The sequence below is a fragment of the Bubalus bubalis genome, chromosome 4, assembly GCF_019923935.1.
Source record: "Bubalus bubalis isolate 160015118507 breed Murrah chromosome 4, NDDB_SH_1, whole genome shotgun sequence".
NCBI lineage: Eukaryota > Metazoa > Chordata > Mammalia > Artiodactyla > Bovidae > Bubalus > Bubalus bubalis.
In genome coordinates, this window is record NC_059160.1 from 60,490,520 (window position 1) to 60,518,049 (window position 27,530).

The 27,530-nt window shown below is 35.8% G+C and overlaps 1 protein-coding gene and 1 pseudogene across 1 annotated transcript; both read left to right on the forward strand.

Moving 5' to 3' along the window:
- Positions 1-551: 551 nt before the first annotated feature.
- On the forward strand, positions 552-1,583 carry LOC102415416 (olfactory receptor 9K2-like). Its single transcript, XM_006051046.4, has one exon. It carries the CDS (start codon positions 642-644, stop codon positions 1,581-1,583), a length of 942 nt encoding a protein of 313 aa, XP_006051108.3. The 5' UTR covers positions 552-641.
- A 12,089-nt stretch (positions 1,584-13,672) lies between these two features.
- On the forward strand, positions 13,673-14,609 carry LOC102405464 (annotated as a pseudogene).
- The last annotated feature ends 12,921 nt before the right edge of the window (positions 14,610-27,530 follow it).

Sequence of the window (27,530 nt, forward strand, 5' to 3'; positions counted from 1 at the left end):
AAATTGCATTTATGAGAAAGAATTTGAGGCTTATCTGAAATTTGAAGAATTTGAGACTCATGCATGAAATTCTAGCATGCAAGTGATAATAATTTTTGTGTTTGGTTGTTCACAACTTATTCTTTGTGAGTGTATAACTTACATCAAAATCCAAAGTTTCCATTACCCACAAAAAGTAATCGCAACCTTTAAGTAGTCTTAAAATTCAGTCATTTTCTTTGTATGCGTTGGTAATCTAAGTTTGCCAAGCTAAGTTTTACTAAACGAGACTACTGAAGCCCTTAATATCACCAAACCAAGATACCAAAATTGCTTCCAAAATGTCATTTATTGAAATATTTGTGCTCTCACAATCAGTCTTATGACACTGCATTTATTCCATAAATCATGAATAGGAAATATATACAGAAGTGATACTTGCAAACATGAAAGTCATTTGTGTTTGAAGGCACTGTATAAGTTTCATGAGGAAAAGATCTAATTCCAGCACTTGTATGAATTAGTAATTTTTAAGGTTAAAATAAATAATGATCATAGAATAGCTTTGTGACTCCTATACTGAAAGAGATTATTTGTAGCTAGGATGACAGCCGAGAGTTCATTTGTTTATTTTGCCTTGTACCTCTCAGCAGGTTTCTTCCATGGGTGACAGGGAAACATGCAACCACTCAGAAGTGACTGACTTCATTCTTGTAGGCTTCAGGGTCCGCCCAGAGCTGCACATTCTCCTTTTTCTTCTATTTCTGCTTGTCTATGCCATGATCCTTCTCGGGAACATAGGCATGATGGTCATTATCATGTTTGATCCCCGGCTGAACACACCAATGTATTTCTTCCTAGGCAACCTCTCCTTCATCGATCTCGTCTATTCATCTGTTATTGCACCCAAGGCTATGATCAACTTCTGGTCTGAGAGCAAGTCCATCTCCTATGCAGGCTGTGTGACTCAGTTCTTTCTCTTTGGCCTCTTCATTGTGACTGAGGGGTTTCTCCTGGCAGCCATGGCTTATGACCGCTTCATTGCCATCTGCAATCCTCTCCTCTACATTGTCCAGATGTCAACACGTCTCTGTGTTCAGTTGGTGGCTGGTTCCTATTTTTGTGGCTGCATCACCTCAGTTCTTCATACCAGCATGACATTTGCTTTATCCTTTTGTGCTTCTCGGACCATTGACCATTTTTACTGTGATATTCGCCCCCTTCAGAGACTATCTTGTTCTGATCTCTTCACCCTTAAAATGGTTTCTTTCACCTTCTCTGGCCTCATTGTCTTCCCTACCATCATAGTTATTATTGTTTCTTATTTGTACATTGTGTCCACAGTTCTAAAGATACCCTCCACCGAAGGGCGTAAGAAAGCCTTCTCCACTTGCACCTCCCACCTGGGAGTCGTGAGTGTACTGTATGGTGCTGTCTCTTTTATGTATCTCACTCCTGACACATTTCCTGAGCTCAGTAAAGTGGCCTCCTTGTGTTACACCCTACTCACTCCCATGTTGAATCCTCTGATTTACTCTCTGAGAAACAAAGATGTCAAAGAAGCGCTATACAAACTTGTGGAGAAGAAAAGTAGTATTCTGTGATTATTATTTCTCTTCCACTAATGACTGGCGTCTGTTTATTTTGTGCTCTTCTGGTCATCAAAGATATTATTCTCTTGAGTGTCATAAAAATATTATTAAAAGCTTTTTAAAGGTAATGTATCCTTTCCATATATTACTTTTTTTTTATGTGAGCATTGTCAAACCTAAATGTCCTAGATATTGGAGATTATCTGGATACTGTAGAAGCATTTTTCATGGTGAATCTTCAGACTAATTTCAAATAAAATTTTATTTCACAAAATTTATTTCTATTTTTATGGCAAACTGTTGGACACTATTTTAATATATTATTACAGTGGTTAAGGAATTATTTTGAATGATGTTAGTGTTTAGAATTGGTCCTTCCCTTACACACAGCCCCTGGTGACTCAGACCATAAAGAATCTGCCTGCATTGCAAGAGATCCAGGTTTGATCTCTGGGTTGCGAAGATCTCAAGAGAATGAGTGGCTACCCACTCTAGTATTTTTGCCTGGAGAATTCCATGGACAGAGGAACCTGGCAGGCTATAGTCTATGGTGTTACAAAGAGTCAGAGACAACTAAGCAACCAACAGATTTTACACACAATTAATCATTGGACATTGACAAGAATGTCCATCTTACTTTTAAAGTAAATTATTTCTCAATTTAATCACTAGTTTCTCTGGTACGTTAAATGGTGTTGAAACAAGTAGACTGCCAGTAATTTCTCCAGCAAAGATGGGTTTATTTGGGATCAGCAGATAATTGCAATTTGTGGTATGTAATCATGGCGAGCCACGTGCAACTCTTTGCATGCCAAGGGAAGGAGAACAGTTTTATAGAAGGAAGAGGAATTTGGGAACGTTCTAGTGAACTGTCTATGGCTTTTTAATGGCTCAGTCTTTTCCAGGTAAGAAGAGTAATCTTCTTGTAGCCCTTCCAAAGGAATAGATTGAAGCCTGAAAATCCCAGCATCATCTCAGAAAAAAAGCCCTGTTCCTGAATGAACGGGTTGAAGGCTAGCCACCTTAGGAGAAGCTGCCTCAGTTCTGCAGGGAACAGGCTGAAGGCTAGTCAGTTTCCATTGAACAGTCTGATCTCAAATCACACCAAAATGTCAAATAAGTACTAGCCTAAAGAACAACACCTTAACCAGAATGTCAGAAACTTTAAATAGACCTCAAATAAAGCCAGGAGGGCTTCAAAGGCAAAGAAGGTGCAAGCTCAGTTCCAGGAGAAAAACATCTGCAATATCCAGGGTTGGTGAGAAAAACACTATGCAACAATGGGCTCAAATGAGGCTATCACACTTGTTTGTTCACCTGCTCTAGAGCTGTTGGGAGTCTTCTCTGGTCCCTGAGGGAACCACTGAAATGACCTGAGACAAGTAGACTTCCAGATATTTCTCCAGCAAACATGGATGAGAAGCACAGAGTTGCAGTTCAAGGTCTGCAGCCAAGGCCAGATACATGTAAGTTCCTGAATGACATGGGAAGGAAAACTCTTAAAGATGAGGAAAGAAAGACTGACTATGTCAACTACCAGTTGCCATCTACCTCTATAAGGATTAAATCATATGCTGGTATAGCTGCTGATTTTCAACAACCTCTGAAAGGAGTTAGGGTAAAGTGCAGAAATGAGGCATTCTGTGCTCTTGGATAAACTGGCAGGACAGGTCTTCAGATAGATATTTTTAGGAGTCAATTTGATAAGCCCAATTCTTGTATCTCCTAATATCTAGAAAAGCACTAAAATCCTTCATGATGACGAATGTTCCTTGTGACTAGCAGAAAACTTCTGCAAAAAATTTGTGCTTGATTGCATGTACTCCCCCTTCAACAAAATCACATACATATACTGACCATCTTTGGAGCAGTTACTCAGAGCTACTTGAGGTGCTGTCTCCCAGACTATAATCTTCATTTTATTCCAAATAATATTTGACTAATGAGCCTCATGTTGTGTATTTTTTTAAGTTTTGATAGGTGCTGTAGTGAAAAGAGTCCTTGGCTCTTCATTGGCTGAGTCCTTGACAGGAAAGAAGAGGACTGTTTGTCCTTCTCATAAGGCTCTGTTCTGTTGTAGGTGTGAAAGCCCCCCACTTTGGCTTTCAACTCTATTTAATTCAGGTTTCTGTTTACTAATTTTTTTTTACAATCATTGTTGAATTTTCACTTGAATCAATTATTTTGTACCTGTTCTATCAAGAGGAAGTAATAACAAGAAGAAACCAACAATAAGTAATTTTCATCATATGCATGAACTTGAGAAATTGTATATTGAGTGTGTCAGGCATAGGGGAGTGCTCTGAGGACCTTCTTGCTCATGGATCCTAATATAAAAAACAAAGTGGGAGATAGAGATATACAAATATTTTTGAGCAATCATTTCCTTAAATGAATCTTCATAATTTTTCCTGTATTAATTATTTAAGGAATATTTATTAAAAGAATAGAAGTCAGGTGGTTGTCAAAATAGAGTATGATCCAAAATTTACTTACTATGGCTCTGTATCTTCATTTATTCCATTAATTTTATTCAATCTCTGTCTAACATGTTTGATCTTGTAGCAGGCTTAGGTATGAATAAACTTTAGGGAATTAACAGTTTAATGTTGGAATCAGATCACTGGACAGGTAATTAAAATCTAGAGATTTTATTTTATTGTTTAATGAATGTAAACCGTAAGCATGAAGATTGTAAAGTGGGATGCCTGAGAGTGAGCTATGGTCATCAAGGAAAGTCTTCCTATGGTTGCATGGAAAATATATTTGAAGGACGTAAGATTGGGGTTAGCAAAACTGCTTTATCAGTTTATGTTATTGATGGGGCTTTAAGCATGACAATGTAATTTTTAAAAGGCTTATTTAAAAATTATAAGTAAAATACACAGAACATAGAAGCTGATTAGTATGAGAGGAATGCAGCAAAGAAGGTGTGTCTCATCATTTTGAACCTGAATGATATGTGTGGTGATGGTACAAACATAAAAATAAAGCTCTTACCAGGTTAGGAATGGAGGAGAATTTCCTTGAAAAGTAACATCTACCAAAAGTCTAAAGCTAAGATCATATTTATGATGAGCGAGCCAAAGCTTTCTTGATAAAATTAGGAACAAGGCTAGGAAGTCCCCATTACAAAAACCTTTCAACATCCAACTGTAAGTCTTAGCTAATGCAATAGACGAGAAACAGAAAGAAAAGTGGTATGGACTGAATTATGTTTTTCAAAACTCATATGTTCAATTCCTTACCCCATTATTATAGTGTATGACTATAGACTGGACCTTTGAACACACTGGTTTGAAATATACAGGTTGTCTTATACACAAATTGTTTTCAATAAATGTATTAGAAGTTTTTGAATATTTGAAAAAACTTGCAGATGAACCATATAGCCTAGAAATATTTTAAAAAAATAATAAAAGCTAGATGTGTCATGAATGCATAAACTGTATGTAAGTACTACTCTATTCTGTCATTTATTGTCATAAAATATACACACATTTATTATAAAAAGTTAAAATTTATCAAAACAAATGCACACAAATACTTACAGACCATACCTGAAACCATTTCCAAATGAGAGAAATGTAAAAACATAAGAATGCAATATTAAATCATAATTAAAGGAAATTGATTGTACTACATACTGTGCTACTGTCAATTTTGTAGCTACCTCCCTGTTGCTGTTGTAGTGAGCTCAGGTCCTGTGAGTATGCACATAAGGCTTCACCTGACACTCCATGTGAGCTTCTAGTCTCGCCAATAAACTGGATACCACAATAAAAAGTGATCTCTCCCACTTCTTATATATTTTTCATCCTGGTTAGTGCAATTCCTTAAATAGAAACACTATAGGACTCCTACAAAATGCCACTAGTGATGCTGGAATTTCTCCTAAGAAGCAGAGAATAGTCATGACCTTGGAAGGAAAAGTTGAACTTCTTGGTACATTCAACTGATTGAGGTCTGTAGCTATGGTTGCCCGTCATTTTAAGATGTATGAATCCTGTGTAAGGACTATTAATTAAAAAAACAAAGAAATTTGAGGAGATGTAGCTTGCTGTAGCTATTCCAGTAGGCATGAAACCTTTGAACTTTTGTGAAACTTTTATCTTGTATTAAAAATGCAGCTTTTATTGTGTGCAGGATTGCTATAAGAAAGACATATCTATAGATTCTAATATAATTTGAGAGAAAGTAATTACATGACAATGTAAAGCAAAAGGAAGGTGAAGGATCTAAAACTGGAAAATCTGATGTCAGAAAAGGATGGTTTCATAATTTTAGAAAGAGTTTTGGCTTAAAAAGTGTCAAGATAACACAGGAAGCATGTTCTGCTGATCAAGAGGTGGCAGATAAGTTCCCAAATGCCATTTAGAAAATCCTTGAGGAGAGAGGATATTTGTCTGAACCAGGTTTTAACGCAGATGAAAGTGCCATTTTCTGGGAAAAAAACTATCACAAAGGATATTTATTAGTGAGGAAGGAAAATAAGCACCAGGATTTAAGCCAGGAATGGATAGGCTCACCTTATTGTTTTGTACAAATGTGTTCAGGTTTATGTTCAAAACTGTCCTTACCTATAAAACTACTAACCTCCAAGATTTAAAAGGAAACAATAAACGGCAGCTGCCAAATTTTGGTTGTACAGCAAGAAGGACTAGACAAGTACTCTTTTCTTTTCTGAATTGGTTCCACTAAGGCTTTATCCCTAAATTAGGAAGCACCTTGCTGGAGGGGTATGTCTTAAATTTATTTATTTATTTTTGATATTTAATAGTGTCCCTGGCCACCTGGATCCCCATAAGTTAAAAACCAAAGGTGTCTACTTTCCCCCTGAACACAGCATCTCTATTTCAGCCTCTACATCAGGGGGCATATGGATCTTTAAGGCTCATTACACATGATACTCTGGAAAATATTGTCAATGATATGGAAGAGAACTGTGATAGAGAGAGAACATCATGAAAGTCTGAAAGGATTATACCATTGAAGATGCCATCATTGTTATAGAAAAAGCTGTGAAAGCCATCAAGTCTGAAACAGTAAATTCCTGCTGGAGAGACTGTATCCAAATGTTGTATGACTTCACATGACTTACAATAGAGCCAATCAAGAAAATCATGAAAGGCATTGAAGACAGGGCAAAAAAGCTGGTGAAGTGAGTAAGGTGTTTCAAGATATGGATGTTGGAAAAATTCAAGAGCTGATTAACACAACAGATGAATTAACAAAAAAATTGATTTATTTTTACTTTTGTTACCCTTGTTAGAGGAGATTGATCCAAAAAAATACTGCTAAGAGTGATATCAAGAGTGTATTGTGTATGCTTTCTTCTAAGAGTTTTATGATTTCAGATCTTACATTTGAGTTCTGAATCCATCTTGAGTTTATTTTTGTATATGGTATGAGAAAGTAAACTCTTTTGTATGATTCTTTTGCATATGGCTATCCAGATTTATCAACACCATTTATTAAAGAGTCTGTCTTCTCTCTATTGTGTACTTTTTTCTCTGTTATTGTTATTTATTGATGCATAAACCTGGATTTACTTCTGGGCTACTTATTCTGTTCCATTGATCTATATGTTTGTTTTTGTGCCTGTACCATACTATTTTGGTTACTTTGCTTTGTAATATAGTTTGAAATAAAGGATCATGATATTTCCAGTTTTGTCCTTCTTTCTCAAGATTGGTTCAGCTATCTGGGAGCTTTTGTTCCCATACAAATTTTAGAATTACTTGCTGCCATTTTGTTTAAATATGTCATTGGTAATTTGATAGGGATCACACTAAATCTGTAGATTGCCTTGGGTAGTATGGCTATTTCTACAATATTAATTCTTACAATTCAGGAGCATGATGGATATTTGTTTGTTTTGTTGTCTTCAATTTCTTTCATCAGTATCTTACAGGTTTCCAAGTCCAGATCTTTTATCTCATTGCTGCTAAGTCACTTCAGTCGTGTCCAACTCTGTGCGACCCCATAGACGGCAGCCCACCAGGCTCCCCCGTCCCTGGGATTCTCCAGGCAAGAGTACTGGAGTGGGTTGCCATTTCCTTCTCCAATGCATAAAAGTGAAAAGTGGAAGTGAAGTCACTCAGTCGTGTCCGACCCTCAGCGACCCCATGGACTGCAGCCTTCCAGGCTCCTTCGTCCATGGGATTTTCCAGGCAAGAGTACTGGAGTGGGGTGCCATTGCCTTCATCCTTTTTATCTCATTAGTTAGATTAAAACTTAGGTACTTAGTTCTTTTTGACCCAAATATAAATTGCATTTTTCTTAGTTTCTCTTCCTGATAGTTTGTTCTTAGTGTACAAAAGCACTATATATTTATGTATGTTAATTTTTATTCTGTAACTTTGATGAATTCACTTATTAGTTCTAATAGTATTTTTGGTGGCATCTTCTAGGATTTTCTATACATAGTATCATAACATTAAAAATACTGATAGTTTTATTTTATTCTTTCCAATTTGAATTCTTTTTCTTGTCTGATCATCTTTATTTTATTCCTAATTTAGAGGAAATGTTTTCAGCTTTTCACTCATGTTGATCACTCAAATCTAAATAGATGTTGAATCCTATTCAAAGCTTCTCATGGATCTACTGAGATGATCATATAACTTTTATTTTCAATTAGTTAATGAGGTGAACACATGGACTGAATTGTTGATTTTGACCCATCCCTTCATCCCAGGGATAAAACTCACTTGAAGATGGTATATGATCCTATTCATGTATTGTTGAATTTTTTTTTTTTTTTTTGCTAATAAGCTGTTGAAAATTTTTCATCTGTATTTAACAGTGATGTTGGCTTGTACTTTTGTTTTATTCGTGTTATGTCTGTTTTTTTTTCATCAGGGTGTTGGCCTCATAGAATGACTTTGGAAGTTGTTCCTTCCTCTTCAACTTTTTGTAATAGTTTGAGAAGGATAGGTGTTAAGTCTTCTTAAATGTTTGGCAGTATTCTTGGGAAGCTGTCTGGTCTGGCTGTTTGTTGGGTAGTTGCTATTACTGATTCAATTTTATTCAGTTCAGTTCAGTTCAGTTGCTCAGTCCTGTCCGACTCTTTGCAAACCCATTAGCAGCAGCACACCAGGCCTCCCTGTCCATCACCAACTCCCAGAGTCCACCCAAACCCATGTCCATTGGGTCGGTGATGCCATCAAACCATATCATCCTCTGTCATCACCTTCTCCTCCTGCCCTCAGTCTTTCCCAGCATCAATGCCTTTTCAAATGACTCAGCTTTTCGTATGAGGTGGCCAAAGTATTGGAGTTTCAGCTTCAACATCAGTCCTTCCAATGAACACCCAGGACTGATCTCTTTTAGGGTGGACTGGTTGGAACTCCTTGCAGTCCAAAGGACTCTCAAGAATCTTCTCCAACACCACAGTGCAAAAGCATCAATTCTTCGGCGCTCAGCTTTCTTCACAGTCCAACTCTCACATCCATACATGACCACTGGAAAAACCATAGCCTTGACTAGATGGACCTTTGTTGGCAAAGTAATGTCTCTGCTTTTTAAGATGCTGTCTAGTTTGGTCATAATTTTCCTTCCAAGGAGTAAGTGTCTTTTAATTTCATGGCTGCAATCACCATCTGCAGTGATTTTGGAGCCCAGAAAAATAAAGTCTGACACTGTTTCCACTGTTTCCCCATCTATTTCCCATGAAGTGATGGGCTCAATAAAGGACAGAAATGTTAGGGACCTAACAGAACCTTATGTCTTAAGGTTCTGTTAAGATATTAACAGAAGATATTAAGAAGAGGTGGCAAGAATACACAGAAGAACTATACAAAAAAGATCTTCACGACCCAGATAATCACGACTGGTAATCAATATGTTCATATTTTCTATTTCTTCTTGATTCAGTCTTGGGAAGTTATACATTTTTAGTAATATCTCCTTTTCTTTTACTTTTTGCATTTTATTAGCCTTTACTTTTTCTTAGTAATATTTTATGATATTTGTATTTTGGTGGTGTTGTTTGTGACTTCTCTTTTATTTCTGATTATACATACTTGGGTTCTCTCTCTTTTTTTCTGACAATTTTGGTTAAATGTTGATCAATTTTCTTTATCTTCTCAAAGAAACAGAACTTTGTTTCATTGGTCTGTTCTATTGTTTGTTAATTGCTATTTTACTTGTTTCTGCTCTGATCTTTATTATTTATTTCCTCCTACTCACATGTAGTAGTTGGTTTTTCTTTTCATTTAATCTTTATTACCCCTAACTTCCTTTAGGAATAAGATTAGAGTGTTTATTTGAGATTGTACCAGTATAACTTCCTTCTTGAGATCTCTTTTGTTGCTTCCCATAATTTGGATCATTGCTTTTCATTTTCATTAGTCTCCATTTAATTATGACTTCCTTGTTGATTTCTGCACTGACCTATTGGTTATTTAATAGTGTACTGTTTCATCTTCACATCCTTATGTTTTTGTAGCTTTTTCTTATAATTGATTTCTAGTCATATACTATTGTAGTCAGTAAAAAAGCTTGATATGATTTCAACCTTCTAAAATTTACTGAGACTTACTTTGTAGCCTAGCATGTGATCTCTCTTGAAGAATGTTCTGTGTACACTTGAAAAAATGTGTTCTGCTGTTTGGGGATGTGTGTGTGTATGTGTATATATATATATTCCATATATACACTTTATGCATGTATAGAAATAGAGGAAAACAACAGAATGGGAAAGAATAGAGATCTCAGAAAATTGGAGATATCAAAGGAACATTTCATGCAACATGAGCACAATAAAGGATGCATAAGTATCTTTTCTAGCTAAAGGGAAATATTATTAGAAGAAACAAGAATCTCGAGGAACATTTTGAAATGTACAGAACATAACTGTGAAGTCTTAAAAATATTTTATGTAAGATTTCTTCTTTTCCAACATATTCATTGAGGAATCTTTATATATTCTAGAGTCATCCAACTATAGCCTCTAGGCCAAATGTTTGCATTTGTTCATTTACCTATTGTCTATGGCTGGTTTCACACTATAAAGGCAGAAATGAGGATACAGGAATACAAGACATATGTTTCTCTTTCAATTGGATTGTTTCTCTTTTCCTGTTCTATCACCTAGCGTTCAAACCCCACCATGGTTCTCAGTCTTGAAGAGATTTCCAGGCTTCTGAGATCCTTTAACACCTCCTCTTTTACTGCCTTGAAATCATAGGTGGATCTATAATCTCCTGATCTTGCTAATACCTATGTTACTTTAAAATCAGCCCCACCTTTCCCTTCAGCTCTTCCATGGACTGTTTAGATTATTCTGTGTATTAATAAAAACATGATGTATTTACAGTAGAGATAAGGAATTAATTTCTAAATGGTTGTAACCCATTCAAATAAAAAGTTATGAATACCCTTCTGTGTAAATCATAAAATAAAAGAAGAATCAAATATTTATCATCCAAATGTGTTTTTTAAAATTATTGTTTTGTAAGTATAACTCTAGTCCTTATGTCCTCTAGAGAGAGTATCTAACGCTCTAATGGTCTTGTGAACTTACTAATTAATATTTTTTCTCTCATTTTTCTTTTTTCATTATATCAATAGAAAATACATTTTAGGTGAGAAAGGTCTTAATCCCCAAAGAATATCTTGCAGAGGGAATGCTCACCATCAAGATTTCCCTTCCCATGAAAGAATTTCTCTCAGGACCCATTTCTAGTATATTTTTTGATTTAATCAATGAAAAGTATAGTAAATGAGAGAGAGAGATAAACCACAATTTGTGTTAGCACCTGTTCACCTTAGCAATTTGAGACATGATCTTAACAGTGATGAAATGCAACCTACTTTGCAGAAAAACTTCCTGTTAAACAAAGATTTGTTTCTTTTCATACTTTTGTTTCTTCATAAATGTACAATACAGTACTTATCATAGAGGATATACTAAGATGAGAAGTAGTATCCATTCTTGTGAATCTATTTTATACGTAAGTTGTTCTCAACACTTTTCCCATTTGGATAACTTTTTTTCTGTTGAAATAAGAAACTTTATATATGAATTTTAAGGAAAGTAAGCATTTTGTAATTGACAGTCTTGACAGAGGTTTTCTTTCTCTCTTTTTTTTTAACCATTCCTCTGCCTTCTAAAATCTATCAGTCAACACTTTTAATAACCTTTAAAATTTTCAAAAAAGTAGATACTCTAACTGTGCCGAATTGATTTTAATATACTTTCACAATTCTAACTAGTCTGAGAATAATGTCACAGGAATAAAATCATAGTTCTGGCAACAAAAAATATAAAAAATTTTAGGAGACATTTCCTAATTTAGATCATATGTGATTTTATTTATTTACCATAATTATTTTATGTATATAAAGTTATAAATTTTTATTATAAAAGATATTTCTATGGTACATGAGTTTTTTTATGTATCATTTTTATAGTATGTGAGGTTTTAAATTTATTGTCAGTTTTCTTTAGTATTTTATGGTTATTGAATAACAAGTCACTATGCTGCTCAACCTCATGACTCTAAATAAATCTCTTGAATATGTTATTTGTTCAATAACATATTCAATATCCCCATTCATAAAATTAGAAGAAAAGCTACTTTCTTTCTTTACCTCTCAGTGTATTTTACCTGAGGACATTTTATAGTCAAAATAGCATACATTTAAATAAATACAGTACAAGCTTGTTTAAATACATAGTTTTTCTTTTGTGGCTATCTCTAAATTGTTCTACGTGCCTTCCATGCTGCATATAAACAGATCTTTGTATTTGTAATTAAATTTTTTCTGCTTCTGAAAAGACAGAAAAATATGTCAAAGATCTTTAGAATTCTTCACTTGCATTCTAATCTGAAAAATTCAAAATAAGCAAAAGAGAGAAGAAACAAATGAAGAAAATTAGGAAGGAAAGAAGGGTGGAAGGAAAACAATAAAGTCTGATTTCATTGTCTTCAGGAAATATAAGCAAGAATCATTCTGTTTTCAGCAAACTGTGCCATTAAGAGTGTATGTCACCATAGGCACAAAAATAATGGAGAAACAAGGATATGATGTAAATGTGTAAAAATGCATTTGAATCAGTTCTAATGAGGTGGATGAAACTGGAGCCTATTATACAGTGTGAAGTAAGTCAGAAAGAAAAAAACCAGTACAGTATGTTAACACGTATATATGGACTTTATAAAGATGGTAATGATGACCCTATATGTGAGACAGCAAAAGAGGCACAGATATAGAGAACAGACTTTTGGACTCTGTGGGAGAAGGCAAGGGTGGGATTATTTGAGAGAATGGCATTGAAAAACGTATATTACTATATATGAAATAGATGACCAGTTCAAGTTCGATGTGAAATAGATGACCAGTCCAAGTTCAATGTGTGAAACAGGGCACTCAAAACCGGTGCACTGGGACAACCCAGAAGGAAGGAATGGGGAGGGAGGTGGGAGTGGAGTTTGGGACAGAGGAACACATGTACGCTGATGGCTGATTCATGTCAATGTGTGGCAAAAACCACCTCAACATTGTAAAGTAATTAGTCTCCAATTATAATAAATGAATTAATTTAAAAAATTTAAAAAAAGGATCATGCTTTTGTCAGGATCTGAAGTGTTTCTTCTAAAGATAGAAAGACAGGTACAATATTTACATATTATTTTTCTAAAGTAGATAAACTAATCATTAACAATAAAATGAGATTATAAATTAAACAGATTTTACTCCAGGTAAAATCTTAAGTGGGAAACACCATTCATTAAAGGAGGCAGCTTTCAACACCAGCAAACTGATAGTAAACCCAGGGGGAAAGGGCTATTTCCAAACATTTTCTTAGAATCTCCACTTTGCCAAAGCACATTTGGAGAGCGAATCCATAATATTTGTAAATAAGCATATCTGAAAAAGGATAACCAGTCAGATTTAACTCTTCACTAGGAAGACTTTTTAAAAAATAGTTATCTTTTTTTTTTCATTGATGATTTGTTAAATATTAGAAACAATATAGTATGAAATGATTTTATCCCATGCTGTTTCCTTCTTATTTTTACTACAACATGTATTCTGATTGTTCATTTCTTTCATGTTACTATCTCTCCAGCCCTACCTTTATCTCAGCTATGAAGAGTAAGTTTAATAGGAACTTCTCAGAGGTGACTGAGTTTATTTTGCTGGGATTTAGAACCCCTCCAAAGCTACAGATCCTCCTGTTTCTAGCATGCCTGCTGGTCTATGTGGTCACTCTGGTGGGAAATATCAGCATGATAGTTGTCATTAAGATGAACTCCAGACTTCAAATGCCTATGTATTTCTTCCTTAGAAACTTGTCCTATTTAGATCTCTGCTACTCCACAGTCATTGCTCCCAAAACTTTAGCTAACTTCTTGTCTAATGAAAAGAAAATTTCTTACAAAGGCTGTGCCATCCAATTTTTCTTCTTTGCTCTGTTTGTCACCACTGAGAGCTTTCTTCTGGCTGTAATGGAATTTGATAGATTCTCAGCCATTTGCTCCCTGCTCCTGTATCCTGTGCAAATGTCCCCAAAACTGTGTGTTCAATTGGTAACTGGATCCTATGTCTGTGGCTGCATTAATGCTGCAGTCCAAACAAGTTTCACCTTTAGTTTGCGTTTCTGTGGAGAAAACAGATTGGACCACTTTTTCCTGTGATGTCCCAGCCCTGATCAAGATCTCCTGTGTGGACACCTTTGTGAACATTGTTGTACTGTTTATTCTTTCTGCTCTCATCATCATCACCACCACAACTGTCATTCTGGTTTCCTATGCATATATCCTCTCTACTGTCCTAAAGATGCCTTCAACTCATGGCAGGAGTAGGACTTTCTCCACCTGTGGCTCCCATATAGCAGTGGTTAGCTTATTCTACGGGACTGTGTTCTTCATGTATGCTCAACCTGGAGCCATCTCCTCACCAGAGAAGAACAAGGTTGTAGCTGTGCTCTACACCCTTATAATACCAATGTTAAATCCTCTAATATACAGTCTGAGAAATAGAGATGTGAAAGATGCTGTGAAAAGAATATTACACAGTAAATGATTCTCTCACTGATATTTGTAATGCCTTTATAATATATAATGGACAAACTGTGTTTTCTAATTGTCTTAGTTATTCTTGTTTTTATAAAATTACTATACCAAAGATAGTTATATATATGACAACAAATATTTTTCTAAGTTTTATAATATAATATGTCTAACAGATACAGATATATAGATCATTATTTTATTTCCTTAAAATGTATGAAAACATTGTATGTTCTCAACTTCTGATGTGACAATATTTTTATTTCAATGAAACTTTGATTAGGAATTCAATATTAAGAGCTCTTACTCATTAAAATAATATTATATCAGTGTGAATAATATTAAATCATAGTTTCTGTAGATAAAATAATTATTCTTTAATTCAAAGCAAGTGAACTGATACTTCTTTGGACAAGATAACAGCCCCACTGTGTATTAGTAACAGAATAGTAATGGTTAGTTACATAGAATACTTTTGATATGAGGTATATCCTCCAAATTTCCAGATTTGTATTCTGAGGAGTATCATCCAAAGAGTTCAGTTCAGTTCAGTTCAGTCGCTTAGTCGTGTCAGACTCTTTGCGATCCCATGAATCGCAGCACGCCAGGCCTCCCTGTCCATCACCAACTCCTGGAGTTCACTCAGACTCACATCCATCGAGTCAGTGATGCCATCCAGCCATCTCATCTTCTGTCGTCCCCTTCTCCTCCTGCCCCCACTCCCTCCCAGCATCAGAGTCTTTTCCAATGAGTCAACTCTTCGCAGGAGGTGGCCAAAGTACTGCAGTTTCAGCTTTAGCATCATTCCTTCAAAGAAATCCCAGGGCTGATCTCCTTCAGAATGGACTGGTTGGATCTCCTTGCAGTCCACGGGACTCTCAAGAGTCTTCTCCAGCCCCACAGTTCAAAAGCATCAATTCTTCGGAGCTCAGCCCTCTTCACAGTCCAACTCTCACATCCATATATGACCACTGGAAAAACCATAGCCTTGACTACAACCTTAGTTGGCAAAGTAATGTCTCTGCTTTTGAATATGCTATCTAGGTTGGTCATAACTTTCCTTCCAAGGAGTAAGCGTCTTTTAATTTCATGGCTGCAGTCACCATCTGCAGTGATTTTGGAGCCCCCCAAAATAAAGTCTGACACTATTTCCACTGTTTCCCCATCTATTTCCCAAAGAGTTACTACTCCCAAAGAGTTTTCCAAAGAGTTACTATTCCTATAAAACAGAGGCCCATAATATAATATTTGAGGAAAATTCTTCAGATGGAAATATGTCAACATTCTACTAATTTTTTTGCCCCATTTTCTTCTTAATATATGTATAATATCATATATGAAACAAATAGCCAGTCCAGGTTTGATGCATGATACTGGATGCTTGGGGCTGTGCACTGGGAAGACCCAGAGGGATGGTACAGGGAGAGAGGAGCGGGGGGGTGATTCAGGATGGGGAACACATGCATACCTGTGGCGGATTCATGTTGATGCATGGCAAAACCAATACAATATTGTAAAGTAATTAACCTCCAATTAAAATAAATAAATTTATATAAAAAAACAAAAAAAAAAAAGAAAAGAAAAAAAATAGAATGATATATCTGCAGTGATTTTGGAGCCTCCAAAAATAAAGTCTGACATTACTTCCCCATCTATTTCCCAAACAGTTACTATTCCCAAAGAGTTTTCCAAAGAGTTACTATTCTTATAAAACAGAGGCCCATAATATAATATTTGAGGACAATTCTTCAGATGGAAATATGTCAATATTCTACTAATTTTTTGCCCCATTTTATTCTTAATATAAAATGATATATCTTATAATAATAAAAGCTGATACATAAAGAACAGGTACTATATGCCATAATCATTTTTAATCACTATTTTCAAATGAGAAAATTGTTATTAAGCAACTTGGTGTACCTAAAACTCTATACTAATATAGGTCCAAAATTTTAATTATGCAAATATATCTTTCAAAGCATGTTTTTTTTTTTTTTTTTTAAATGTAATCTTGCAACCTAAAAACAACCATTTCTGAATGGAGGTATTGATATGGAGCCAGTCTGGGAACTAGAATAAATTTGATGGTTCTCCTTTTATTATGTGTGTAAATAATATTCTGGGTTTCTATTTCAACATTTTTTTCTATTTCAACATTTTAATCAACATTTTGGTGTAGAGCAGTACAATTCTTTTTATTAGTCTTTTCTCTTTTAAATTATATATATTTATACACTGAAAATAAAATATTTTCTAATGTCAGTTTTTAAATTTATTATCAATATTTTATTTTAATTTTGGCCATGGTGCGAGGCTTGTAGGATCATCATTCCCAATCCGTTATTGAACCCACACCCCCTGCATTTGAAGCATAGAATCTTAGCTGTGACTTCCAGGGAAGTCTCTTATATATTATTTTAAAATATTGGTTAATATAAAATACTTTTTCTATATGATGTAAACTGAGGTTTTTACTCAAAATTTTTCTATCAACTAACCATTTTTTTTTCTAACACTTAAAAAATATAGAGAGGAAAGGAAAGTTTTTGCCCTACTTTTTCTTGTTTTATTTCTTTTCTTTAAAGAAAATTAGAATTTAGGAATCTAAATTCTAAATACTAGATTCCTAAATACTTTTTTAGGAAAGTATTAATGGGTGTGAATCACTTGTTTTAAAACTGTATATGTGTGGTTTGTCACTGTTCTGATACTTACCCACATCGGGTCAGACCAGAAGTTCTTTAATTTCTCTTCCTCTCACACATGAGTTATATTCAATTTCATAGTGGCAAGGTTGTTTTTTCCCCCTTACCTAGTACAATAATGGAACGTAGGCAGAAAGAGAATGTCTTCCAAGATCCCACGGTTTCCCCAAATACTTTAGGTTCAACCTGATAATCAGTTCCCACCAATTAAATAATTTGCTTCTAACTTACTACCGTACTTCCAGCAAATAAACTTTACAGATAAATCATGATAGGGTGCATAGCCAAGCAGGATCAAGAAATTACTGGTATTCTGGTAAAATATTAGCCAATAGGGCCCAAAATATATATAAAATTCCTAATAAATTCTAATTTCTTTTAGTTTATGGAACTTATTGTATGACCATGTATTAATAGTACATTTTATACATACTAGATATATTTCAAGCTTTTTGTTTCTTTCATTGATTTGCTGTCTCTTTCTGCTGGTATCACATGATTATTGAAAAATAAGATTTAATGCCTAAAACAGCTACATCTTTTCCAAAAAATTTTCAGCTAGTATTACTATTTTAGTGAACTTCAGAATTGTTTTGCATTAAAAATAATTCTTATTTGCACTTTAGCAGAGTTGCATTTTGGAGAAGGCAGTGGCACCCACTCCAGTACTCTTGCCTGGAAAATCCCATGGACAGAGGAGCCTGGTAGGCTGCAGTCCATGGGGTCGCTAAGCGTCGGGCAAGACTGAGTGACTTCACTTTCACTTTTCGCTTTCATGCATTGGAGAAGGAAATGGCAACCCACTCCAGTATCCTTGCCTGGAGAATCCCAGGGACAGAGGAGCCTAGTGGGCTGCCGTCTATGGGGTCACACACAGTTGGACACGGCTGAAGCAACTTAGCAGCAGAGTTGCATTTAGGAAATCACTGATTTGTTTACAATCCTCATTTGTAAGAACACGGTAAGAGTACTGCTTTGATATCAGACAACCTAGCTTTGAGGTCCTGCACTACTACTAAGCATAGATTTTGAGAGGTTCTTGAATGGTTTTAAGGTTGAATAATATAAACAAAGTGAAAGAGTTAGTCACTCAGTCCTATCTGACTCTATGCCACCCCATGAACTGTAGCCAGCCAGGCTCCTCTGGCCAATGAATTTTCCAGGCAAGAATACTGGAGTAGGTAGCCATTCCCTTCTCTAGGAGATTTTCCAACTTAGGGATCAAACCCATGTCTCTTAGGTCTCCTGCCTTGCAGGCAGATTCTTTATCATTTGAACCACCAGGGAAGCTCATAATACACTATAATCAAGCTTTTGGCATAAGAAAGTTTTCAATTAATAGTAGCTTTAATTATTATTATTACCATTATCATCATCATCTATTTTAAATTTGCTTTTTATTGTGGCAACATTGGTTTGTAACATATTATTATATAGGTTTCATAAATACAGCATTACATTTCCACTTCTATATACTACAGCATGTGTGTGTGTGTGTGTGTGTGTGTGTGTGTGTATGCACATGCATGTGCATGTGTGCTCAGTCATGTCCAGCTATTTGTGACCCTTTGGATTGTAGCCTGCCAAGGTTCTCCGTCCATGGAATGTTTCAGGCAAGAATACTGGAGTGAGTTGTCATTTCCTCTTCCAGGGGATCTTCCTGACTAAGGGATCCAACCCCCATCTCCTATGTCTCCTGCACTGGCAGGCGGATTCTTTACCACTGCACCACCTGGGAAGCCATACTACAGCATGCTCACACCAAAAATTTAGTTTCCATCCATAACCTTACAGTTGACCCACTTTACTCATTTCATCTTCTCTGTTGACCTGTTCCCCTCAGATAACTACTAATCAGTTCTCTGTATCTATATGCTTGCTTTGTTGATTTGTGGCATCATCTTTTCTATAAGTTTTAGTAGTGTGAAATTTCTATATTTGAGAGCCACAGGTTTTTCAGTAAGCATATTACTATATATTTCATACATTAGTTGCTATTATGGCAAGAATCTTCATCACCTTGTGTGCCTAATGGATAATTCAAGGATTCAAAGAACTTTTAAAATTATTAACTTCCCCGATAGCTCAGATGGTAAAGAATCTACCTGCAGTGCAGCAGAACTCAGTTTGATTCCTGGGTTGGGAAGATCCACTGGAGAAGGGATAGGCTATCCACTCCAATATTCTTGGGCTTCCCTTGTGGTTTAGCTGGTACAGAATCTGCCCACAGTGCAGGAGACCTGGGTTCAATCCTCGGGTTGGGAAGATCCCTTGGAGAAGGGAAAGGCTACCCACTCCAGTATTCTGGCTTGGAGAATTCCATGGACTGTATAGTCAATGGGGTTGCAAAGAGTCAGACACGACTGAGCAACTTTCACTTTAAAATTATTATCTTGCTAAACTTTCACTCAATACTTAGATTTTTAAAATTATGTATTAGATTTGAGGCCTGCCTGGAAAAGAGTCAAGTTTTAGAAAGCTTCCATGAGCATTCTCTCAGAGTTGATATTAATGAAAAATACTTTCTATGTATTGCAGTTACTATATAAAGTACACATATACTTTCTTCACTACCCAGTCAGATTTATGGTGAAGGTAACATATATATATATAATTTATTAATATAAATTAATATGTGTATAGAGATTGTATCTTAGAAGAGTTATGTAATGTGTTTAATTTCACATTGCCAGTAACAATGGAGAAGGAAATGGCAACCCACTCCAGTACTCTTGCCTGGAAAATCCCATGGATGGAGGAGTCTGGTAGGCTACAGTCCATGGCATCGCAGAGTTGGAAACAACCAAGACCAGGGCTGGACACTGAACTTTCTGATCCTACAGCCCATAGAGATAAATATTATGTGGCAGTGCCTCAGAGAAAGTTTTGTCCTCTATAAGTTTTCATGTTGTGAAGATATTTGTTAACTAAAATATATTAATTTTATTCATATGTCATTAACACTTGCTTTCTTGATATATCATAAACTGTTTTAAAATATTGCATGAGCTTTTCTTTGGTTATTTTATCCATTGCAATAATTTTTGCTTTATTGTATTATATATGCCATTTAGTTACATATTTTATTAATATAGATGCATTTCTTGCATATATAGATGCACATTTATAATCTTATTAGACTCAAATCTACTTTATTTAATACTGATATGGCACTTGATTTATTTAAGAAGTTTTATCTGGTATGGGAAGAACTAAAGAGCCTCTTGATGAGGGTGAAGGAGGAGAGTGAAAGAGCTGACTTAAAACTAAATATTAAAAAACTAAGATTATGGCATCTGGCCCCATTATCTCATGACAAATAGAGGGAGAAAAGGTGGAAGTAGTGACAGATTTCCTCTTCTTGGGCTCTAAAATCATAGTGGATGGTGACTGCAGCCATTAAATCAGAAGATGTTTGCTTCTTGGCAGGAAAGCTATGACAAACCTAGACAGTGTGTTGAAAAGCACAGACATTATCCTGTCGACAAAGGTCCATATAGTCAAAGCTATGTTCTTCCCAGTGGTCACATACGGTTGTAAGAGTGGGACCATAAAGAAGGCAGAGCACTGAAGAATTGATGCCTTTGAACTATGGTGCTGGAGAAGACTCCTGAGAGTCCCTTGGACAGCAAGGAGATCAAATCAGTTAATCTAAAGGGAAATAAACTCTGAAAACTCATTGGAAGGACTGATGCTGAAGCTGAAACTCCAGTATTTTGGTTATCTGATGCAAACAGCTGAGTCACTGGAAAAGTGCCTGAGCCTGGGAAAGATGGAGGGCAGAAGGAGAAGAGGGTGTCAGGATGAGATGGCTGAATGGCATCACTGATGCAATATAGAACTTAGGCAAGGTTTGGTAGATGGTGAGGGACAAGGTGACCTGGTGTGCTGCAGTCCATGGGGTTGCAAAGAGCCAGACATGACTGGGCAACTGAACAACAACAAAATCTGGTATGTATTATTAAAATGTTAATTTAAAAATTTTTATATAGCTTTTTACAGCTGTAACTTTTTAAAACTCATGAATGGAGATTCAAAAATATGCAAATCAGGAAGGATAATTACCATACATTAAAATATGAATGCAAAATGAAATATTTTGTTAAAAATATAGACAGCGTTTGATGAAACTACTTGTTATAATTGAATATACTCAATCATAGGATATTTCTCAACTTCAGAAGATAACAACAAATCATATCCAAATAGGTTTAGCCAATTTATTTTCCCACATCAGCATATGAAATGCCACATTGATCCTCATCCTTTCACATCTCATTCTCAACCAAAAGGTATTTTAACAAAATGAGAAGGTGCAAGAAGGCCTCTGAGACTCCTCTTTTTCTTCCTGGAAGCAGGAGATAAACCCTCATGACATTCTTATGATCAAGGATGGAGAATTGAGACTGAGAGAATTCTGTACAACACAGACTTTGTTACAATAATTTTTAACTTCCTTTATCCTCCCCACACAATTTACTAGTTCTCCACAATTGACTCTTTTTTGTTCAGCTTAGTATAAAGCATTTAGGTTTTGTCACTTTGGGTCTTCATGCTTTTATAAATGCTCCTGTGTCATGTTAGTATGTAAGTAAATTTGTATGCTTTTCTCCTATTTTTCTGTCTCATGTAAATATACTTACCAGGCCCAGCCAAGACCCTAGAGGACAGAGTAAAATTTTGCCTCTTCTGCATTATCAGAACTTCCCTTGTAGCTCATCTGGTAAAGAATCCGCCTGCAATGCAGGAGATCCTGGTTTGATTCCTGGGTCAGGAAGAACCCCTGGAGGAGGACATGGCAACCCACTCCAGTATTCCTGCCTGGAGAATCCCCCATGGACAGAGGAGTCTGGCAGGCTACAACCCATGGGGTCGCAAAAAGTCAGACATGACTGAGCAACTAACACCCAACATGACATTATCAAGTGTTTCTTATAACTCTATTGAGATAATGATTTCCTCCATGTTTTCTATGAGTGTGAGCTACATTAGTTGATTTTCTAATATGAAACCAACTCTGTATTCCTGGGATATAATCAACTTTGTTATAATATTTTATGCTTGTTTTATACTGCAGAATCACTTTTCTAATGGTTTAAGATTCTACTTTAACATGAAAGAAATAATTCCAAAATATTTTTTCTCTAAAAGTAAATGTCTAATTATTGTGAAGTCAATGATATGACTCAGGCAAGGATGTACAGAACTGCTTAGGATTCTTAGAGGGTCCTGGCTCAAAAAGCAAAACACTTGATGCAGCTGCAGTTGCTGCCGTCTGGTGGCTGTTATCAAGTCTGACTAAATCAAAGACAAAGATTCTAGGTACTATGATAGAAAGGAACTTTCAGAATAACGATTAATAAATCAGAGTATTTTTTAATTACTTGGTTTCCATCCCTATCATACTGAGCAGGGGAGACTGACTGGAAATAACTAGCAATGTGCAAAGTCCCCAACACCTCCCTGTCTCCTGAGATGAAGTTGTTTCTGGCATTGTCAGTCCTATTTATTCTCCCTTCCTTTTGTTATTTCCCTCATCAAAAATGAGTCCTGTAAGATCTCATTCGCTGTTCCAAAAATATATGAATGCAAATGGAAAATACTTTCCAATTATATCTGAATTTGTCTAATCTTGAGATATATTTTCATGCATCTTCCTTATTCAGTTATATTTAGAATTGTGTATATATTTAGGGGGCTTTCCTGGTGCCTCAGCAGTAAAAACTCTGCCTGCAATGCTGGAGTGCCAGGAGACACAGGTTTGATCCATGGGTCAGGAAGATTCCCTGGAGGAGGACATAGCAACACACTCTAGTATTTTTGCCTGGAGAATCCCGTGACAGAGAAGCCTGGTAAGCTATAGTCCATAGGGTCACAAAGAGCGGGACACCACTGAGGCGATTTTTAGCACACATGCACACATATATATTAAACATCAAGACAAAGTTTTGTTTGATTAGTATCATATTAATCATGGCACATTTTGTACTCAAGCTTGTCTTTTTTTGTAATTTCAACAACATCTGGACTTCAGTTAATAAGATTGTATCACATGTTAATTTCCTATGAGTTTTTTTTTTTTGGACAACATAGTGCTTCTTTATATTGTCAGAATTGGATTAGAAGTTTCAAACCTCATTCAAATATTTTTAAAAAATCACTAAGATAACAAACTGTCTAATGTTTCAGCAATAATACTAGATAACAAAATACATGGAACTACATTGAAGTTTTGAGTGAATATGAAATGCATTCTATTCATGTTGTCAAACAAGTGGAATCAAAATGTCATAAAATTTTTAGCTAGGCAAAAATTTATAAGTTTTCTAAAATATATATATATATATATGTATGTATACAAAAGCTTTCTACTACACTTGATAACTTGAGAGAGAACATCAGAAAAAAGAGACGGAAAAATTGGAAAGCATAAACTAAATGAAATGAGAATATTGAATATGAAATAGAAAAAGTGAAACAAACTAGATAAAAGTAATATATCATCATATGGTCTAATTGTTTTAAAATATGGCTGCTCATTAGAAATTCATCTGGAACTTCGGAGAAAAAAAGCAACACCTGGGCATTTGAATTAAAAAAAAAATTCCAAGATAATTTTGATATGCATCTGGATTTAAAAAGTGATTAAAAATGTGAAACAAACTAGATAAATATATTTTCATCCATCCAGTCAGTCTATGTCTTTTGGTTGGTTCATTTAATCCATTTACATTTAGGACAATTGTCATAATGTATTACCATTTTCTTAATTGTTTTGGGTTTATTTCTGAAGGTAGGTCTTTTCCTTCTCTTGTGTTTCCTGCCTAGAAAAGTTCCTTTAGCATTTGTTGTAAAGCTCGTTTGGTGGTGCTGAATTCTCTTAACTTTTGCTTATCTGGAAAGTTTTTGATTTCTTCATCAAATCTAAATGACAGGCTTGCTGGGTGGAGTATACTTGGTTGTAGATTCTTCCCTTTTATCACTTTAAATATATCATGCCATTCTTGTCTGGCTTGTAGAGTTTCTGTTGAGAAATTAGAATTTCTCAATAAACTTATGGGGGTTCCCTTGTATGTAATTTGTCTTTTTTCCCCTGTTGTTTTTAATATCTTACTTTTATCCTTGATTTTTGTTAGTTTGATTACTATGTGTCTCAGTGTGTTCCTCCTTGGGTTTATCCTGCCTGGGAATCTCTGCACTTCCTGGACTTGGTTGACTATTTCCTTTTCCGTGTTAGGGAAGTTTTCAGCTATTACCACTTCAAGTATTTTCTCAGGTTCTTTTTCTCTCTCTTCTCCTTCTGGGACCCCTATACTGGAAATATTGGTGATTTTAATGTTGTACCAAATGTCTCATAGGCTGTCTTCATTTTTTTTTTTTTTATTCATTTTTCTATAGTCTGTTCTGCAGCAGTGATTTCCACCATTCTGTACTTTAGGTCACTTATCCATTCTTATGCATCAGTTATTCTGCAATTTATTTCTTTTAGTGTATTGTTCATCTCTGTTTGCTTGTTTTTTAGTTCTGCTAGGTCTTGGATAAACATTTCTTACATCTTCTCCATTTGTTTCTGAGATTCTGGATCATCTTCACTATCAAACTAATCTCCACTTCATTTAGTTGTTTTTCTAGGCTTTTATCTTGTCCCTTCATCTGGGACATAATTCTCTGCTTTTTCATCCTGATTAATTTTCTGTAGTGTGGTTTTCACTCTAGCCACTGTGGTTCTTCTTGCTTCTTCTGTCTGCCCTCTGGTGGATGAAGCTAAGTGGTTTGTGTAAGCTTCCTGATGGGAGGGACTGGATGGGAAAAACTGAGTCTCACTCTGATGAGCAGGGCCTTGCTTAATAAAGCTTTAATCCAATTATCTGCTGATGGTGGGGTTGCCGTCCCTCCCTGCTAGTTGTTTGGCATGGGGTCTATGGGATCTATAGTAGGGTTAATGGTGACCTCCAAGAGGACTTAAGCCAAGGAGCATCTTCCAAGACTGCTGCTTCCAGTGCCCCCATCCCTGCAGTGAGCCACTGCTGACACATGCCTCCACAGAAGACCCTCCAACACTAGCAGGTAGGTCTGTTTCAGTCTCCTGTGGGTGTCACTTCTCCTTCCCCTTGGGTCTTGGTGCACACAAGACTTGTGCCCTCCAAGAGTGGAGTCTCTGTTTCCACTAGTCCTGTGAAAGTCCTGTAATCAAATCCCACTGGCCTTCAAGGTCAGATTACCTGAGGATTCCCAGGCCATTTGCTGGACCCCCAGTCTGGGAAGCCTGATGTGGGGCTCAAACCTTCACAACACTGGGAGAACCTCTTTGGCATTATTGGTCTCCAATTTGTGGGTCACCCACCCGGTGGGTATGGGATTTGACTTTATCATGATTGTGCCACTATACCATCTTGATGTGGATTCTTCTTTGTCTTTGGACTTAGGGTATCCTTTTTTGAGGGTTTCACTATCCTCCTATCGATGCTTGTTCAACAGCTAGCTGTGATTTTCGTGCTCTTGCAGGAGGAGATGAGCGCACATCGTTCTGCTCCACCATCTTGAATCAGGCAAGCTTGTCTTAACATCATTAAAAGATGGATTTTTTCTCCTTTTTTATTATTTCACTGTTTATGCTGAATAATATTCCTAATATTGTATTGTATATATGTACCACATCATCCATTCATCGGTCAATGGACGTTTAGATTGCTTCCAACTCTTGGCTATTGTAAATAGTGCTGACATGAACATAGTGTGCATGTATCTTCTAAAGTAAGAGTTTTCTGCAGATATATGCTCAGGAGAGAGATTGTTGGATCATATGGTAGCTCTATTTTTAGTTTCTTGTGGAACCTCAGTACTGTTTTGCATAAAGACTGCACCAATTTACATTCCCACCAACAGTGTAGGAGGGTTCCCTTTTCTCCAAACCATTTTCAGGATTTGTTATTTGTAGACATTTTAATGATGGCCATTCTGCTCATTATGAAGTGGTACCTCATTATAGTTTTGATTAGCATCTTTCTAATAATTAGGAGTGATGAGTATCTTTTCATGTGCCTATTGGCCAACTGTGTCTTCTTTGGATAAATGTCTATTTAGGTCATCTCCCCATTTTTTTTTTTCCTGTTGCTGTTATTGAGTGGTATGAACTGTTTGTATATTTTGGAAATCAAGCTGAAAGAGTCACTTTAACGGTTTTTGTAGGTTCAATTTAGTGGTGATGAACGTCTTTAACTTTTGCTGGTCTAAAAATCTCTCCTTCAATTCTATAAAATAACTTGCCAGGCAGACTATTCTTGCTTGGAATTCTTTTTCTTTTTTTCAGGCATCTGAATATATCATTCCCTTCTGTCCTGCAAAGTTTCTCTGAAAAAAATCTTGGTAATCTTATGAGGGCACCCTTGTATGTAACAAGTTGCTTGTTTCTTGCTACTTTTAAGATCCTATCTTTATCTTTAGTTTTTGACATTTTAATTATAATGTGTTTGGAATGAATTTCTTTGCATTTAACTTTCTTGGAACTCTGTGCTTCCAGCACCTGGATGTCTGTTTCCTTTCCCTGATTCAGGAAATTTTCAGCCATTATTTCTTTAAAGAGTTTTATTTCCCGTTCTGTCATGCTTTTCCGTCTGGGACCTCTAGTATGTGTGTTATCCTGCTTGATGTTCTTCATAGGTCCCTAAAATTATCTTCACTTAAAAAAATCATTATATCCTTTTTATTGGTTATGTAATTTTAAAATTTAAAGTTATTTTTAATTGGAGGATAATTGCTTTATAATATTGTGTTGGTTTCTGCCATATATCAACATGAATCAGCCATAGGTATATGTATGTCCCCTCCCTCTTGCGCCTCCCTCCCACCTCCCACTTCCCACCTTCCATCCCAACCCACCCTTCTAGATCATCACAGAGCACCAGATTGGAGCTCCCTGCACCATACAGCAAATTTCCACTGGTTATCTAATTTTACATATGGTAACATATATGTTTCAATGCTACTCTCTCAACTCATCCCACCCTCTCCTTTCACCATTGTTTCCACAAGTTTGTTCTCTATGTCTGCATCTTCATTGCTACCCTGAAAATAGTTATCTTCACTTTTCAAAATTAAAATTCTTTTTTAAAAATGATTTTTGTTTGTCTTTTGCTGCTCCTTTGGATGATATTTTTCTGCCCTTGCATTCCAGGTGATGAAATAAAATTCATATTTAAAGGCAGGACAAGGAAAATTAAACATAA